Source organism: Anomaloglossus baeobatrachus, chromosome 1 (assembly GCF_048569485.1).
Source record: "Anomaloglossus baeobatrachus isolate aAnoBae1 chromosome 1, aAnoBae1.hap1, whole genome shotgun sequence".
Lineage (NCBI taxonomy): Eukaryota > Metazoa > Chordata > Amphibia > Anura > Aromobatidae > Anomaloglossus > Anomaloglossus baeobatrachus.
The window spans coordinates 659,077,997-659,093,473 of record NC_134353.1 but is presented as its reverse complement, the minus strand read 5'-3'; the positions used below and the strand labels follow the sequence as shown (position 1 = coordinate 659,093,473).

At 50.0% G+C, this 15,477-nt stretch overlaps 1 protein-coding gene across 2 annotated transcripts in view; it reads left to right on the top strand.

The window, feature by feature from the left end:
• Positions 1–13,139, top strand: part of EWSR1 (EWS RNA binding protein 1) — a 129,996-nt gene extending 116,857 nt beyond the window's left edge. For both annotated transcript variants that reach the window (XM_075319983.1, XM_075319982.1), the window contains exons 16-17: positions 12,208–12,451; positions 12,538–13,139. In XM_075319983.1, the coding sequence (XP_075176098.1) occupies positions 12,208–12,451; positions 12,538–12,577 (284 nt within the window). In that variant the 3' untranslated portion in view covers positions 12,578–13,139. The remainder of the gene's footprint in view (positions 1–12,207; positions 12,452–12,537) is intronic.
• The last annotated feature ends 2,338 nt before the right edge of the window (positions 13,140–15,477 follow it).

Sequence of the window (15,477 nt, the reverse complement as noted above, 5' to 3'; positions counted from 1 at the left end):
GGACAGCTTTTGGACGTCCCAATCGTCTGGGTCTCCCAATGGAGCGCCGAAGAAGAAGGGAATTTTGTTACTTACCGTAAATTCCTTTTCTTCTAGCTCCTATTGGGAGACCCAGCACCCGCCCTGTTATCCTTCGGGATTTTTGGTTGTTTTTCGGGTACACATGTTGTTCATGTTGAACGGTTTTCAGTTCTCCGACGTTACTTCGGAGTGAATTTGTTTAAACCAGTTATTGGCTTTCCTCCTTCTTGCTTTTGCACTAAAAACTGGTGAGCCAGTGATCCCACTGGGGGTGTATAGCCAGAAGGGGAGGGGCCTTACACTTTTTAGTGTAATTGCTTTGTGTGGCCTCCGGAGGCAGTGCTATACACCCAATCGTCTGGGTCTCCCAATAGGAGCTAGAAGAAAAGGAATTTACGGTAAGTAACAAAATTCCCTTCTTTTCTGTCCACTCCCCCCTGCTCCAAAGCCGCCGCCTTCTCTCAGGCCGTGGCATCCCTGCAGGCCAACGGGGTAATTGTTCCGGTTCCCGCCCGGGAACGGTTCAGCGGTTTCTACTCAAACCTCTTTCTAGTCCCCAAGAAGGACGGTTCCTTCCGGCCCATCCTGGATCTCAAGCTTCTCAACAAGCATGTTCAGGTGCGGCGCTTTCGCATGGAATCCCTGAGATCGGACATTGCCTCAATGACCCAAGGAGATTTTCTGGCATCCATCGACATCAGAGATGCCTATCTGCATGTGCCTATTGCGGTTTCACACCAGCGTTGGCTACGCTTTGCAATCTGAGAGGAACATTTCCAATTCGTGGCTCTCCCCTTCGGGTTAGCCACGGCCCCTCGAGTATTCACCAGGGTCATGGCAGCAGTGGTTGCGGTTCTGCACCTCCAGGGGTTGGCAGTGATTCCTTACCTGGACGACCTTCTAGTCAAGGCCTCATCCAGTGCAGACTGCCAGCGGAGTGTCTCGCTCACTCTCGCCACGCTCGTTCAGTTCGGGTGGCTTGTCAACCTGCCCAAGTCCACTCTGACCCCGACCCAGGTACTTATGTACCTAGGGATGCAATTCGAGACTCTGCCGGCACTTGTCAAGTTGCCCTTAGTCAAACAGCAGTCCCTTCGTCTGGCGGTGCGCTCTCTGCTGAGGCACCGCTGTCATTCCATCAGGCACCTCATACAGGTGCTGGGTCAGATGGTGGCGTCAATGGAAGCGGTTCCCTTTGCCCAGTTCCATCTGTGTCCCCTGCAGCTGGACATTCTCCGCTGTTGGGACAAGCGGATCTCTTCCTTGCACAGGCTGGTGGCTCTGTCGCCACAGACCAGGAGCTCCCTTCAGTGGTGGCTTCGGCCCCTCTCTCTGTCACAGGGACGCTCCTTCCTGACTCCGTACTGGGTGATCCTCACCACGGATGCCAGCCTCTCCGGTTGGGGAGCAGTATTTCTCCATCACCGAGCACAGGGCACTTGGACTCCGTCCAAATCAGCCCTCTCGATCAATGTGCTGGAGATCAGAGCTGTGTTTCTAGCAGGGCTGTGGAGTCGGAGTCGTGGAGTCGGAGTCGGAGCTCATTTTGGTGGAGTCGGTATAAAATGCACCGACTCCGACTCCTAAAATATATAATAAATTGGGGACAGGAGTGCAATGCAGAATGTGCTGACTATTTTACTAAATAATAACATTTAGTATAATGCTTATATTTAAGTGAAAAATTTATTGTAGTACAATGTGAACATCAGACATTTAATTGTTTTTATGATACAATAATCAAGATATTTGGATAGAACATAAAATATTTATTGGAATACAACTTTAGAACACAAAAAACTAATGAATTGTAAATATGTAATATATATATATATATATATATATATATATATAATATATATATATATATATATATATATATATATATATATATATATATATATATATACACACAGTGTATATACACACACAAGATATATATGTAATCTACTGTATATTACATAGTGTATTACATATTTACAATTTATTACAGTTTTTTGTGTTCTAAAGTTGTATTCCAATAAATATATTTTATGTTCTATCCAAATATCTTGATTATCGTATCATAAAAATTATTAAATGTCTGATGTTCACATACACATATTCATGTACTACAATAAATTTTTCACCTAACTAAGCAATATATGTAGGAGCCGGAGCCGGAGTCGGAGTCGGTGCAAGAGAATTTGAGGAGTCGGAGTCGAAGGTTTGGCTTACCGACTCCACAGCCCTGGTTTCTAGCTCTCCTAGCCTTTCACCACCTGTTGGCGGGCAGGCACATTCGAGTTCAGTCGGACAACGCGACAGCGGTTGCCTACATCAATCACCAGGGCGGGACTCGCAGCCGTCTGGCGATGTTGGAGGTTCAACGAATCCTCCAGTGGACGGGGGACTCCAAGTCCACCATATCAGCAGTCCACATCCCAGGCGTAGAAAACTGGGAGGCCGATTATCTCAGCCGTCAAACCGTGGACAGCGGCGAGTGGGCCCTGCATCCGGCAGTGTTCATATCTCTGCCGCAAGTGGGGCACTCCAGAAGTGGATCTAATGGCATCCCGGCACAACAACAAGGTTCCGGTTTACGTGGCTCGCTCCCACGATCCTCAAGCCTTCGCAGCGGACGCGCTGGTTCAGAATTGGTCCCAGTTCCGTCTGGCCTACGTGTTTCCCCCTCTAGCTCTCTTGCCCAGGGTTCTGCGCAAGATCAGAATGGAGGGCCGTCGGGTCATAATCATTGCTCCCTTGGTACCCAGACCTGCTCCGTCTGTCCGTAGAGGTGCCGTGGCATCTCCCGGACCGCCCAGACCTTCTCTCTCAAGGTCCGGTTTTCCGCCAGAATTCTGCGGCTCTCAGATTGACGGCGTGGCTCTTGAGTCCTGGATCCTGACGGCTTCAGGCATTCCCTCTGAGGTCATCTCCACTATGACTCAGGCTCGGAAGTCTTCTTCGGCCAAGATTACCACAGGACTTGGAGGATTTTCCTGTCCTGGTGTCGCTCTTCCGACCATGCTCCTTGGCCGTTCTCCTTGCCGACCATCCTGTCTTTTCTACAGTCCGGTCTACAGCTAGGACTGTCCCTCAATTCCTCAAGGGACAGGTGTCGACTCTGTCGGTATTGTTCCAGCGGCGTATCGCCCGACTGGCTCAGGTGCGCACCTTCATGCAGGGCGCATCTCACATCATTCCTCCTTACCGGCGGCCCTTGGATCCCTGGGACCTTAATCTGGTCCTCACGGCCTTACAGAAACCCCCCTTTGAGCCTCTCAGGGAGGTTCCTTTGTTTAGACTTTCACAGAAAGTTGTTTTTTCTAGTAGCCATAACTTCTCTCAGGAGAGTTTCTGATTTGGCTGCGCTCTCTTCAGAGTCCCCCTTTTTGGTGTTTCACCAAGACAAGGTGGTTCTTCGTCCGACTCCGGACTTTCTCCCTAAGGTGGTGTCTTCTTTCCACCTTAACCAGGACATTTCATTACCTTCTCTTGTCCGGCCCCTGTGCATCGCTTTGAGAAGGCGTTGCATTCCTTAGATTTGGTGCGGGCGCTCCGAATCTGTGTCACGCACCGCCGTTTTTAGGCGGTGCACCTCACTTTTTGTGCTAACCACTGGTCAGCGCAAGGGCCTCGCTGCTTCTAAACCGACCCTAGCTCGTTGGATTAGGTCGGCTATCACCGATGCCTACCAGTGTTCTCAGGTGCCCCCTCCGCCAGGGATTAAGGCGCACTCGACCAGAGCTGTCGGTGCCTCCTGGGCTTTCAGGCACCAGGCTACGGCTCAGCAGGTTTGTCAGGCTGCCACTTGGTCCAGTCTGCACACTTTTTCGAAGCACTACCAAGTGCATGCTCATGCTTCGGCAGATGCGAGCTTGGGCAGACGCATTCTTCAGGCGGCTGTCGCCCATTCGTGAAGTTAGGTTTTGTCTACTTCTCAGTTTGGTTTATTTCCCACCCATGGACTGCTTTGGAACGTCCCATGGTTTGGGTCTCCCATAAGGAACGATGAAGAAAGAGAATTTTGTTTACTTACCGTAAATTCTTTTTCTTATAGTTCCGACATGGGAGACCCAGCACCCTCCCTATTGCCTGTTGGCAGTTTTTTGTTCCGTGTGTTTTCACCGGCTGTTGTTAGTAGACAGAGTTCCGGTTTTTCCGAGTTTTACTCTATCTCTACTTATGGATGGATGTCCTCCTTCAGCTTTTGCACTGAACTGGTTAGATTGTCATCCAGGGGGTGTATATAGCCCAGAGGGAGGAGCTACACGTTTGAGTGTAGTACTTTGTGTGTCCTCCGGAGGCAGAAGCTATACACCCATGGTTTGAGTCTCCCATGTCGGAACTATAAGAAAAAGAATTTACGGTAAGTAAACAAAATTCTCTTTTTTATCACTTTATGTAAATGAGCTGTTCCAGGCTATAGGGAGGATGCTGCCTGGAAGATAACTCTGCTTCCGGAGTGTATATTCTATATAAGGGGGAGTGACCAGTGTGATGGATGCTCTGTGCTCTCCTGATCTCCCTGCAGAGCGTGTGTGATTATACCTGACACAGCTTCCTCCCTGCTTCCATCTCACGAGAGAGAGGCCAACTGTTTCTTGCTAAATGTAAACATGTATTTCTAGCTGACCTTATTAAAGTTAAACAAATCATGCTAACTACTGTGTGCTTTGTCTAGTCGCATGTTCAGTGTGGCTCTTCATATGGTCCCGGAACAACCAAACACCAGGATTTTTGTATATAACCTAAAGCCAGTGCTGTACTGGCACCATCAGGCTGACAGCAGCTGAGGATTACATAATAGCTGGGGAGGTGTCCTAGTTATGCCCTCCCTCTGTTTGTATAATATTTATGCTTATTCTAACAGGGGGAGGGGATAACTATGCATACCCCGCAGATATTATCTGTTCCTCAGCTGCTGTCACTCAAGAAGCTGCTGATTTTATAAACTTTTACTTTCTTCGGCGCTCTATTGGGAGACCCAGACGATTGGGTGTATAGCACTGCCTCCGGAGGCCACACAAAGCAATTACACTAAAAAGTGTAAGGCCCCTCCCCTTCTGGCTATACACCCCCAGTGGGATCACTGGCTCACCAGTTTTCTGCTTTGTGCGAAGGAGGTCAGACATCCACGCATAGCTCCACTGTTTGTAGTCAGCAGTAGCTGCTGGCTCTATCGGATGGAAGAAAAGAGGGCCCATATAGGGCCCCCAGCATGCTCCCTTCTCACCCGCGGTTGGTGCTTGTAAGGTTGAGGTACCTATTGCTGGTACGGAGGCTGGAGCCCACATGCTGTTTTCCTTCCACATCCCCTTAGGGCTCTGTGGAAGTGGGATCTTGCCGGCCCCCAAGCCCTGGGGCCGGGCTCCATCCACAGACCCATAGAACCTGCTGGATTGGGAGCGGGAGTGCCGTTCAGGGACAAGGCCCTGCAACTTTCAGGTACTCTGTGTCCCCGGCAGGCACGGACACTCTCAGGGCCTGCTGAGCGTTGTAGTGCGCCGGGGACAGTGGCGCTGTACGCTGGGGGTTAGGTCACTGCAGCTTTGCTGAGTGACGTTGTGTATTGGGAACTACTGCGCCGACCGCTCCTGGAGCGGCGGCGCAGCTGCGACTTATGGTGCGCCGGGGGCTTTGCGCCGACCGCGCTTTTACGGCGGCGGCGCTTCTAAGTTTAGCCCCCGGCTTCTGCGGCCTAGCGCCGCTTCGTTCCCGCCCCCACCCTGTCAATCAGGGTAGGGGAGAGACGCTGCTCAATAGGCAGCGCCGAGGGCTGGAGCTTTATTTACATGCTCCAGCCCTCTCACTAGGCACAAGGGGAAGCAGACTTCCCGCTCTTCGTCGGTGTACGCCCACGGCCCGCCCCCCCTCTCCACAAGGACGCCGGCAGCCATTACACATGCGATCTGGCTGGGGAGAGGCAGCAGGCTCTGGGAGACCCAGACTAGAGGGATTTCTGGCGACCACACACCGCTCCTAAGCGGGCGGTAAGCTGCACAGTAGTGCTGGCCCCACTAGTGCCTCAGTGATATATAGTGTACTTTTGTCTTGGTACCATATATATATATATATATATAGATATATAGTTGCACTGTAGGTCGCTTCTTGCTGGACACCCTGTACTGCTCTGAGGAGGCAGCAACATGTCATCCGCAAAACGCAAGGCTGCCAAGGCACAGGCTGTGTACACTGTTTGTACTGCATGTGGGGCTGATCTACCAGCAGGCTCCAATGATTCACATTGTGTGCAATGTTCAGTCCCAGTGGCACTTCGTCAGCCAGAGCCTATTGTGGTGGTAGCCCAGGCAGCGACGCCTGTGAACCCTGCCCCGGTGACGGGGACAGACTTTGCAGTGTTTGCTGATAAAATGTCTGAGGCTATGACAAAAATCCTGGAGACCTTGCAGGCCAGGCCAGTTCCTCAGACCATGGACACTGCTGTGGCTATGCTCTCTGGTCCCCCTCAGTTGGAACTAATCCGTACTTCAAGGGGGTCTCAAGCATCACAAGCTGAAGTCTCTGACTCAGATGACAGTCCCAGGCAGCCTAAGCGAGCTCGCTGGGAAAGACCCTCCACGTCATCACACTGCTCAGGGTCTCAGCGAGAAGAATCTCTCTGTGGTGAGACTGAAGAAGGTGATCAGGATTCTAATCCTGAGGCCCCTCTCAATCTGGATGCCCCTGAGGGTTACGCCATGGTTAATGACCTGATATCGGCAATTAATAGACTGTTGGATATTTCTCCCCCAGCCCCTTCTGCAGAGGAGGCAGCTGCACAGCAGGAGAAGTTCCATTTCCTGTATCCCAAGCGTAAATTAAGTGCTTTTTTGGACCACTCTGACTTCAGAGAATCAATCCAGAAGCACGACGCTCATCCAGACAAGCGTTTCTCTAAACGTTCTAAGGATACCCGTTATCCTTTTCCCTCTGAAGTAGCCAAACGCTGGACCCAGTGCCCAAAGGTGGATCCCCCAATTTCCAAGCTTGCGGCTAGATCTATAGTCGCAGTAGAGGATGGCGCTTCACTTAAAGATGCCAACGACAGACAAATGGACCTTTGGTTGAAATCTGTCTATGAAGCTATCGGCGCGTCGTTTGCTCCAGCATTCGCGGCCGTGTGGGCACTCCAAGCTATTTCAGCTGGTTTAGCACAGGTGGATGCTATCATACATCCAGCAGTGCCCCAGGTGGCGTCCCTAACTTCGCAAATGTCTGCGTTTGCGACCTATGCTATCAATGCTGTCCTAGAATCTACGAGCCGTACCTCTATGGCGGCCGCCAATTCTGTGGTTTTGCGCAGAGCCTTATGGTTAAAGGACTGGAAAGCAGATGCCGGTTCCAAAAAATGCTTAACCAGCTTGCCATTATCTAGAGACAGACTGTTTGGTGAGCCATTGGCTGAAATCATAAAACAGTCCAAGGGTAAGGACTCTTCCTTGCCACAGCCCAGAGCAAGTAAACCTCAACAGAAAAAGTGGCAGTCGAGGTTTCGGTCCTTTCGAGGCTCGGGCAAGCCCCAATTCTCCTCGTCCAAAGGGACTCAGAAAGGACAAGGGAGCTCAGATTCCTGGCGGGCTCACTCACGCCCCAGGAAAGCAAATGGAGGAACCGCTTCCAAGGCGGCTACCTCATGACTTTCGGCCTCCTCCCTCCGCATCCTCGGTCGGTGGCAGGCTCTCCCGCTTTTGCGACATTTGGCTGTCACAGGTCAAAGACCGGTGGGTAACAGACATTTTGTCTCGCGGGTACAGAATCGAGTTCAGTTCTCGGCTTCCACTTCGGTTCTTCAGAACCTCCCCACACCCCAACCGAGCAGATGCCCTGCTGCAGGCGGTGGACTCTCTAAGAGCAGAAGGAGTCGTGATCCCTGTCCCCCCTCTGGAACGGGGGCGAGGATTTTACTCCAATCTCTTTGTGGTTCCAAAAAAGGACGGCTCCTTCCGTCCTGTTCTGGACCTAAAACTGCTCAACAAGCATGTGAACGCCAGGCGGTTCCGGATGGAATCCCTCCGCTCAGTCATTGCCTCAATGTCCCAAGGAGATTTCCTAGCATCAATAGACATCAAAGATGCTTATCTCCACGTGCCGATTGCTACGGAGCACCAACGCTTTCTGCGCTTCGTGATAGGAGACGAACATCTTCAGTTCGTGGCTCTGCCATTTGGTCTGGCGACAGCCCCCCGGGTGTTCACCAAGATCATGGCAGCAGTGGTAGCAGTCTTGCACTCTCACGGACACTCTGTGATCCCTTACTTGGACGATCTACTGGTCAAGGCACCCTCTCAGGAGGCATGCCAACTCAGCCTGAGTTTTGCACTGGAGACTCTCCAGGCGTTCGGGTGGATCATCAACTTCCCAAAGTCAAATCTGTCACCGACCCAATCACTAACGTATCTTGGCATGGAGTTTCATACTCTCTCAGCGATAGTGAAGCTTCCGCTGAGCAAGCAGCGGTCACTACAGACAGGGGTGCAGGCTCTCCTTCAAAGTCAGTCGCACTCCTTAAGACGCCTCATGCACTTCCTCGGGAAGATGGTGGCGGCAATAGAGGCGGTTCCGTTTGCGCAGTTCCATCTGCGTCCACTTCAATGGGACATTCTTCGCCAATGGGACGGGAGGTCGACATCCCTGGACAGGAAAGTCTCTCTTTCCCAAACGGCCAAGGACTCTCTGCAGTGGTGGCTCCTGTCCACCTCATTATCACAGGGAAGATCCTTCCTACCACCGTCCTGGGCGGTGGTCACGACAGACGCGAGTCTGTCAGGGTGGGGAGCAGTGTTTCTCCACCACAGGGCTCAGGGTACGTGGACTCAGCAGGAGTCCAGCCTTCAGATCAATGTTCTGGAAATCAGAGCAGTGTATCTTGCCCTTCTAGCCTTCCAGCAGTGGCTGGAAGGGAAGCAGATCCGAATTCAATCGGACAACTCCACAGCGGTGGCATACATCAATCACCAAGGGGGGACTCGCAGTCGGCAAGCCTTCCAGGAAGTCCGGCGCATTATGATGTGGGTGGAAGCCACGGCCTCCACCATATCCGCAGTTCACATCCCGGGCGTAGAAAACTGGGAAGCAGACTTCCTCAGTCGCCAGGGCATGGACGCAGGGGAATGGTCCCTTCACCCGGACGTGTTTCAGGAAATCTGTCGCCGATGGGGAAGGCCGGACGTCGACCTCATGGCGCCCCGGCACAACAACAAGGTCCCAACCTTCATGGCACGGTCTCGCGATCAAAGAGCCCTAGCAGCAGACGCCCTAGTGCAAGATTGGTCGCAGTTCCGGCTCCCTTATGTGTTTCCACCTCTGGCACTCTTGCCCAGAGTGCTACGCAAGATCAGATCCGACTGCAGCCGCGTCATACTCGTCGCCCCAGACTGGCCAAGGAGGGCGTGGTATCCGGATCTGTGGCATCTCACGGTCGGCCAACCGTGGGCACTTCCAGACCGACCAGACTTACTGTCCCAAGGGCCGTTTTTCCATCAGAATTCTGCGGCCCTGAACCTGACTGTGTGGCCATTGAATCCTGGATCCTAGCGTCTTCAGGATTATCCCAAGGGGTCGTTGCCACCATGAGACAGGCTAGGAAGCCCACGTCTGCTAAGATCTACCACAGAACGTGGAGGATATTCTTATCCTGGTGCTCTGCTCAGGGAGTGTCTCCCTGGCCATTTGCATTACCTACCCTTCTTTCTTTCCTGCAATCTGGGTTAGAAAAAGGGTTGTCGCTCGGCTCCCTCAAAGGACAAGTCTCGGCGCTATCCGTCTTTTTTCAGAAGCGTTTAGCACGACTTTCTAAGGTGCGCACGTTTCTACAGGGGGTTTGCCATATCGTGCCCCCGTACAAGCGGCCGTTAGATCCATGGGATCTGAACAGGGTACTAGTTGCCCTCCAGAAGCCGCCCTTCGAGCCTCTGAAGGAGGTTTCACTTTCTAGACTATCACAGAAAGTGGCTTTTCTGGTAGCGATCACATCTCTCCGGAGAGTGTCTGAGCTAGCAGCGCTGTCTTCCAAGGCTCCCTTCCTGGTCTTCCACCAGGACAAGGTAGTGCTGCGCCCCATTCAGGAGTTTCTCCCGAAGGTGGTATCCTCTTTTCATCTTAATCAGGATATCTCTTTGCCTTCGTTTTGTCCTCATGCAGTTCATCGGTATGAGAAGAACTTACATTTGTTAGATCTGGTGAGAGCACTCAGAATCTACATTTCCCGCACGGCGCCCCTGCGCCGTTCGGATGCACTCTTTGTCCTTGTCGCTGGTAAGCGCAAAGGGTCGCAGGCTTCTAAGGCCACCCTGGCTCGATGGATCAAAGAACCAATTTTTGAAGCCTACCGTTCAGCGGGGCTTCCGGTTCCATCAGGGCTGAAGGCCCATTCTACCAGAGCCGTGGGTGCGTCCTGGGCATTGCGACACCAGGCTACGGCTCAACAGGTGTGCCAGGCAGCTACCTGGTCGAGTCTGCACACTTTTACCAAACATTATCAGGTGCATACCTATGCTTCGGCGGACGCCAGCCTAGGTAGAAGAGTCCTGCAGGCGGCAGTTGCCTCCCCGTAGGGGAGGGCTGTCTTTGCAGCTCTAACATGAGGTATTTCTTTACCCACCCAGGGACAGCTTTTGGACGTCCCAATCGTCTGGGTCTCCCAATAGAGCGCCGAAGAAGAAGGGAATTTTGTTACTTACCGTAAATTCCTTTTCTTCTAGCTCTTATTGGGAGACCCAGCACCCGCCCTGTTGTCCTTCGGGATTTTTGGTTTGTTTGCGGGTACACATGTTGTTCATGTTGAACGGTTTTCAGTTCTCCGATGTTACTCGGAGTAAATTTGTTTAAACCAGTTATTGGCTTTCCTCCTTCTTGCTTTTGCACTAAAACTGGTGAGCCAGTGATCCCACTGGGGGTGTATAGCCAGAAGGGGAGGGGCCTTACACTTTTTAGTGTAATTGCTTTGTGTGGCCTCCGGAGGCAGTGCTATACACCCAATCGTCTGGGTCTCCCAATAAGAGCTAGAAGAAAAGGAATTTACGGTAAGTAACAAAATTCCCTTCTTGGATTTCAAAACCTAAACATTTGAGCTGACCACTACAGGTATGTATAGAATCAGCCTGATAGTGCCAGTATAGCACTGGCTTTAGGTTATATATGAAAATCATGGTGATTGGGAATAGCCCTTTTAAAACGGGAACCAATTTCCTAGATCCTATCCCAATATATAGTACGTATAATATTATTAGCAAATGGCTCCAGTTACAAATGTAGTATGGGTCTTCTGGTTCACTGTTGCTTACCTCATGTTAAGGGCATTGCAGGTGCTTGGGTATCCATGGCTATGACCACCATCAACTAATTTACTATCTGTGACTGTGTGGTTGTAACCGTGGATACCTAAAGTCCTGCAATTCCCTGCACATGCCCTGACATAGTGAATCAGAGCTAGACTACATTTCTAATTGGAGGTATCTGCTATTATATTATTTTTTATTATTCCTACTACATACTAGGATGGGCTTTTGGAGATGGGAATACCCCTTTAATGGTGAGGCTCATTGTGTTGCTGAAATGGAATTCCTCTGTTGGGCAGAAATATGGAAGCAAATGATTCTGCGGTTTCTGTAACTGCCACACACTTCCATAACTCCAGCAACCTCTGGCTTCTGCATGTGGACATGTCTTCCCATCTGCCCTTTACAGTGTTTGTCCACTCCTTTTCAACCTTTTCTCAATCTGTATGTGACCGCCTGCGCCACCCCAGTAAAATAAGTTATTCTCCCTGCCGCCACTGTTCTGGCACGTTATGTCGCACGATTCCTATGGCCAATTGGCACTCCCTGCACTCTCCTTTGCATAATTCTGCTGTGGTTGATCCTAGACTTTCTCTGGATATCTGATTTGTCCAAAGGAGAAGTGCTGATTTTGTCACAGGGATCGTCTGTAGTCGCGTGATGCCATGGAGAGGCAGTGCTAACACCGCTGGAATGACACCAACACTGGAGGGGAGGATAGGTGTTTTTACTGGGGGAAAACCTACAAATTGAGTAGGATTTGTCCCAAGTAGTGGACAGCCCCTTTTTAAGAGCTGGGATAGAAATGGCTCTTTTTAAATGTAATGCGTTTTGATAGTTGCTTGTGTCCTTTTTTTTTTTTTTTTTTCTTTTTTCTTTTTTCTTAACAACCTTTATCCATCTCCACCTTTCTCCCAATCTTCAGGTGGTGAACGAGGTAGAGGTGGCCCAGGTATGAGGGGAGGCAGAGGTTTAATGGATCGTGGTGGCCCTGGGATGTTCAGAGGTGGTCGTGGAGGAGACAGAGGAGGCTTTAGAGGCCGCGGAATGGATAGAGGCTTTGGCGGAGGAAGGAGAGGTGGCCCTCCTGGACCTCCAGGTCCTCTTTTGGAGCAAATGGGAGGAAGAGGCGGTGGTAGACGTGGTGGTGGTCCAGGCAAGTTGGACAAGTAAGTTGAGAGAAAAATAAAATTGCAGTGGATTTATTTGTGTATTAAACAAATAAAACTATTTTTCTTTCCCTCCTTTCCACTAGGGGTGATCACCGCCAGGAGCGCCGGGAAAGACCCTACTAGCAGTTTAAAGTCTCCTTTACTACCAGATTTATTTTTTAAGCCAGAAATGTTTTAAATTTATAATTCCATATTTATAATGCTAGCATGGAGTCCTTCCATTGTTACATTATGACTATACTTTGTCTGTAGTATTCACAATTTGTGGAGATATTAAAATGGAAGTTTAATGGTAGTACCAATGTTTTTTTCTTTTTTTTATAATTTCCTTACACCCCATAATTCCAGGCTTTGTCTGTAAAATATACTAAGTTTTACAGAAGTGGATTTGTCAGCATGTATAACTATGATGATAAGGGTGAAGAGTGTGTGGTTATGACCATTTCTTGTGACAATATTCTCTATTATTTGTCAGCTTGTTCCAGCATTCATGGCCCATTTTTGTGGGCCACTGTCAGGCTTGTTTCCCCCTTTAAAGAGATCAGGGTTTTAGTATGATTGATACATGTTTTGCTTTTTTTGTTGCAAGAATTATTGGGGGAATGTCATGAATTTTATACTTTTGGCTTGTACCGGTTGTTGACTCCCACATTACAGTAATAAAACTCTGTAAACCAGTGTCTAATCTATGGTTTCTGGTTTTGGTTGAATTAAACCATGAGATTAAAATAAAAAGCAAAATAAATGGTCAATGGAAAATGTTTTTCAACATAAACAAAGCTCACTACAGAAAACTATACTATGCAAGATAATTTCTCTTTTCATAGTCTTCAAGAATGACTAGGAATAACCCCAGGCGTTTTGTTCTGATTATCACCCATGATTAACTAAAGAAGCTTAATCCCCTTAATCCTAGAGGATTTTAGGGATGCTCATTCAACACCATGCAGAATTAAGAGAGAAATTGAGAAATGTCAATACATTAACCTCCTGTTTCTGGAGAATTCAATTAAATTGTTGGCTTATTAAAACTAGAATTCCAGTGAATGCAAAAAGTACAATTTTTATACTTTTCTTCCTTTGGGATGTACTGACTTTTAATAAGATTAAAGGTCCTCTGTACATTTGCTACTTTTTTGAGTGCAGGGCCTGTTGCTTTTAAAGGCAACCAATCACCAGGATTTTTGTATATAACCTAAAGCCAGTGCTATACTGGCACTATCGGGCTGATTCTATACATACCTGTAGTGGTCAGCTCAGATGTATAGGTTTTGAAATCCAAAAAAATAGTTTAGAAAATTAGCTGCTTGTTGAGTGACATTTGCAATGGATCAGATAATATATTCATACTTATGCTAATTCTAACAGGGGAAGGGATGAGTATTATACAAACAATTCACTTTGTCTAGCAGGACCTGTGGTGAGGTCATACCCATGTGACTAGAAGGGGCGAGGCCTCAGCCAACAAAACTGGATACCAGGTCACATGGGTATGACCTCACCACAGGTCCTGCTAGACAAAGTGAATCGTTTGTATAATACGTATGCTAATTCTAACAGAGGGAGGGGATAACTATAAATATATTTTCTTTATCGTTCCTTTGGGAGACCCAGACCATGGGTGTTTAGCTTCTGCCTCCGGAGGACACACAAAGTACTACACTTAAAAGTGCAGCTCCTCCCTCTGAGCTTATACACCCCCTGGTAGCCAGTCCTAGCCAGTTTATCGCTTTGTGTCAGGAGGCATACATCCACACATGCATTCTCATCTGATTTGTTTGACTTTTGGAAAGAGTTTGAAGAAAAGCGGGTCCATGTCTGGACTCCCGGCATGTCCCTTCTCACCCCATTGTGTCGGCGATGTTGTTAGGCTATGTGCGCACTTTGCTTTCTTTGTCGCTCTATTGGGAGACCCAGACAATTGGGTGTATAGGCTATGCCTCCGGAGGCCGCACAAAGTATTACACTTGAAAGTGTTAAGCCCCTCCCCTTCTGCCTATACACCCCCTGTGCTCCCACGGGCTCCTCAGTTTTTTGCTTTGTGCGAAGGAGGTCAGACACGCACGCACAGCTCCACAGATTGGTCAGCAGCAGCTGCTGACCATGTCGGATGGAAGAAAAGTGGGCCCATATAGGGCCCCCAGCATGCTCCCTTCTCACCCCACTCTTGTCGGCGGTGTTGTAAGGTTGAGGTATCCATTGCGGGTACGGAGGCTGGAGCCCACATGCTGTTTTCCTTCCCCATCCCCCTCAGGGCTCTGGTGGAAGTGGGATCCTATCGGTCTCCAGGCACTGAGACCGTGCTTCATCCACAACTCCTGTGGAGCCTGCTGGATAGGAGCCGGGTATCGTTCAGGGACATGGCCCTGCTACTTGGAGGTACTCTGTATCCCGGTGGGGACCGCGCACAGCAACACTCCAGCTTTGCTGGGTGTGCTAGTGCACCGGGGACCGCGGCGCTGACCGGGTTAATATGTGCCATTACACACTCAGCGTTGCTGAGTGTGTTTATGTATAATGACTGCCGCACTGACCGCCGCGGCCATGGAAACACTGCGGCGCGGCTGGGACTTGTAGTGCGCCGGGGACTTACACGCCGGCCGCGCTTTTACGGCGGCCGCGTTTATTACTAGAGTCCCCGGCTTTTTGCGGCCTAGTTCCTTTCCTCCCACCCCCAGCCCTGACAGGCAGGGGAAGGGCGGGACGCTGCTCAGAACGAGCAGCACTGAGGGCTGGAGCATGCTTTGCATACTCCACTCCCCTCACTGTGCACAGTGCAGGCACCAGTTCCCGCTCTTTCTAGGTCACGCCCACGGCTCCCTCCTCTCCTCAGGACGCATTCCTGTCAGCTCCTCGGACGCTGCAGAGGGGGACAAAGTCTGGGAGACCCAGGCAGGGACACTGGTGGCCTCACAACCGCTTTAAGCGGGTGGTAAGCAGCACCTGTGGTGCTAGCCCCATTGTGCAGTAGTGTAACATTATATGTTTAGTTTACACTGTATAGTGCACAGTTGATTTCTGGC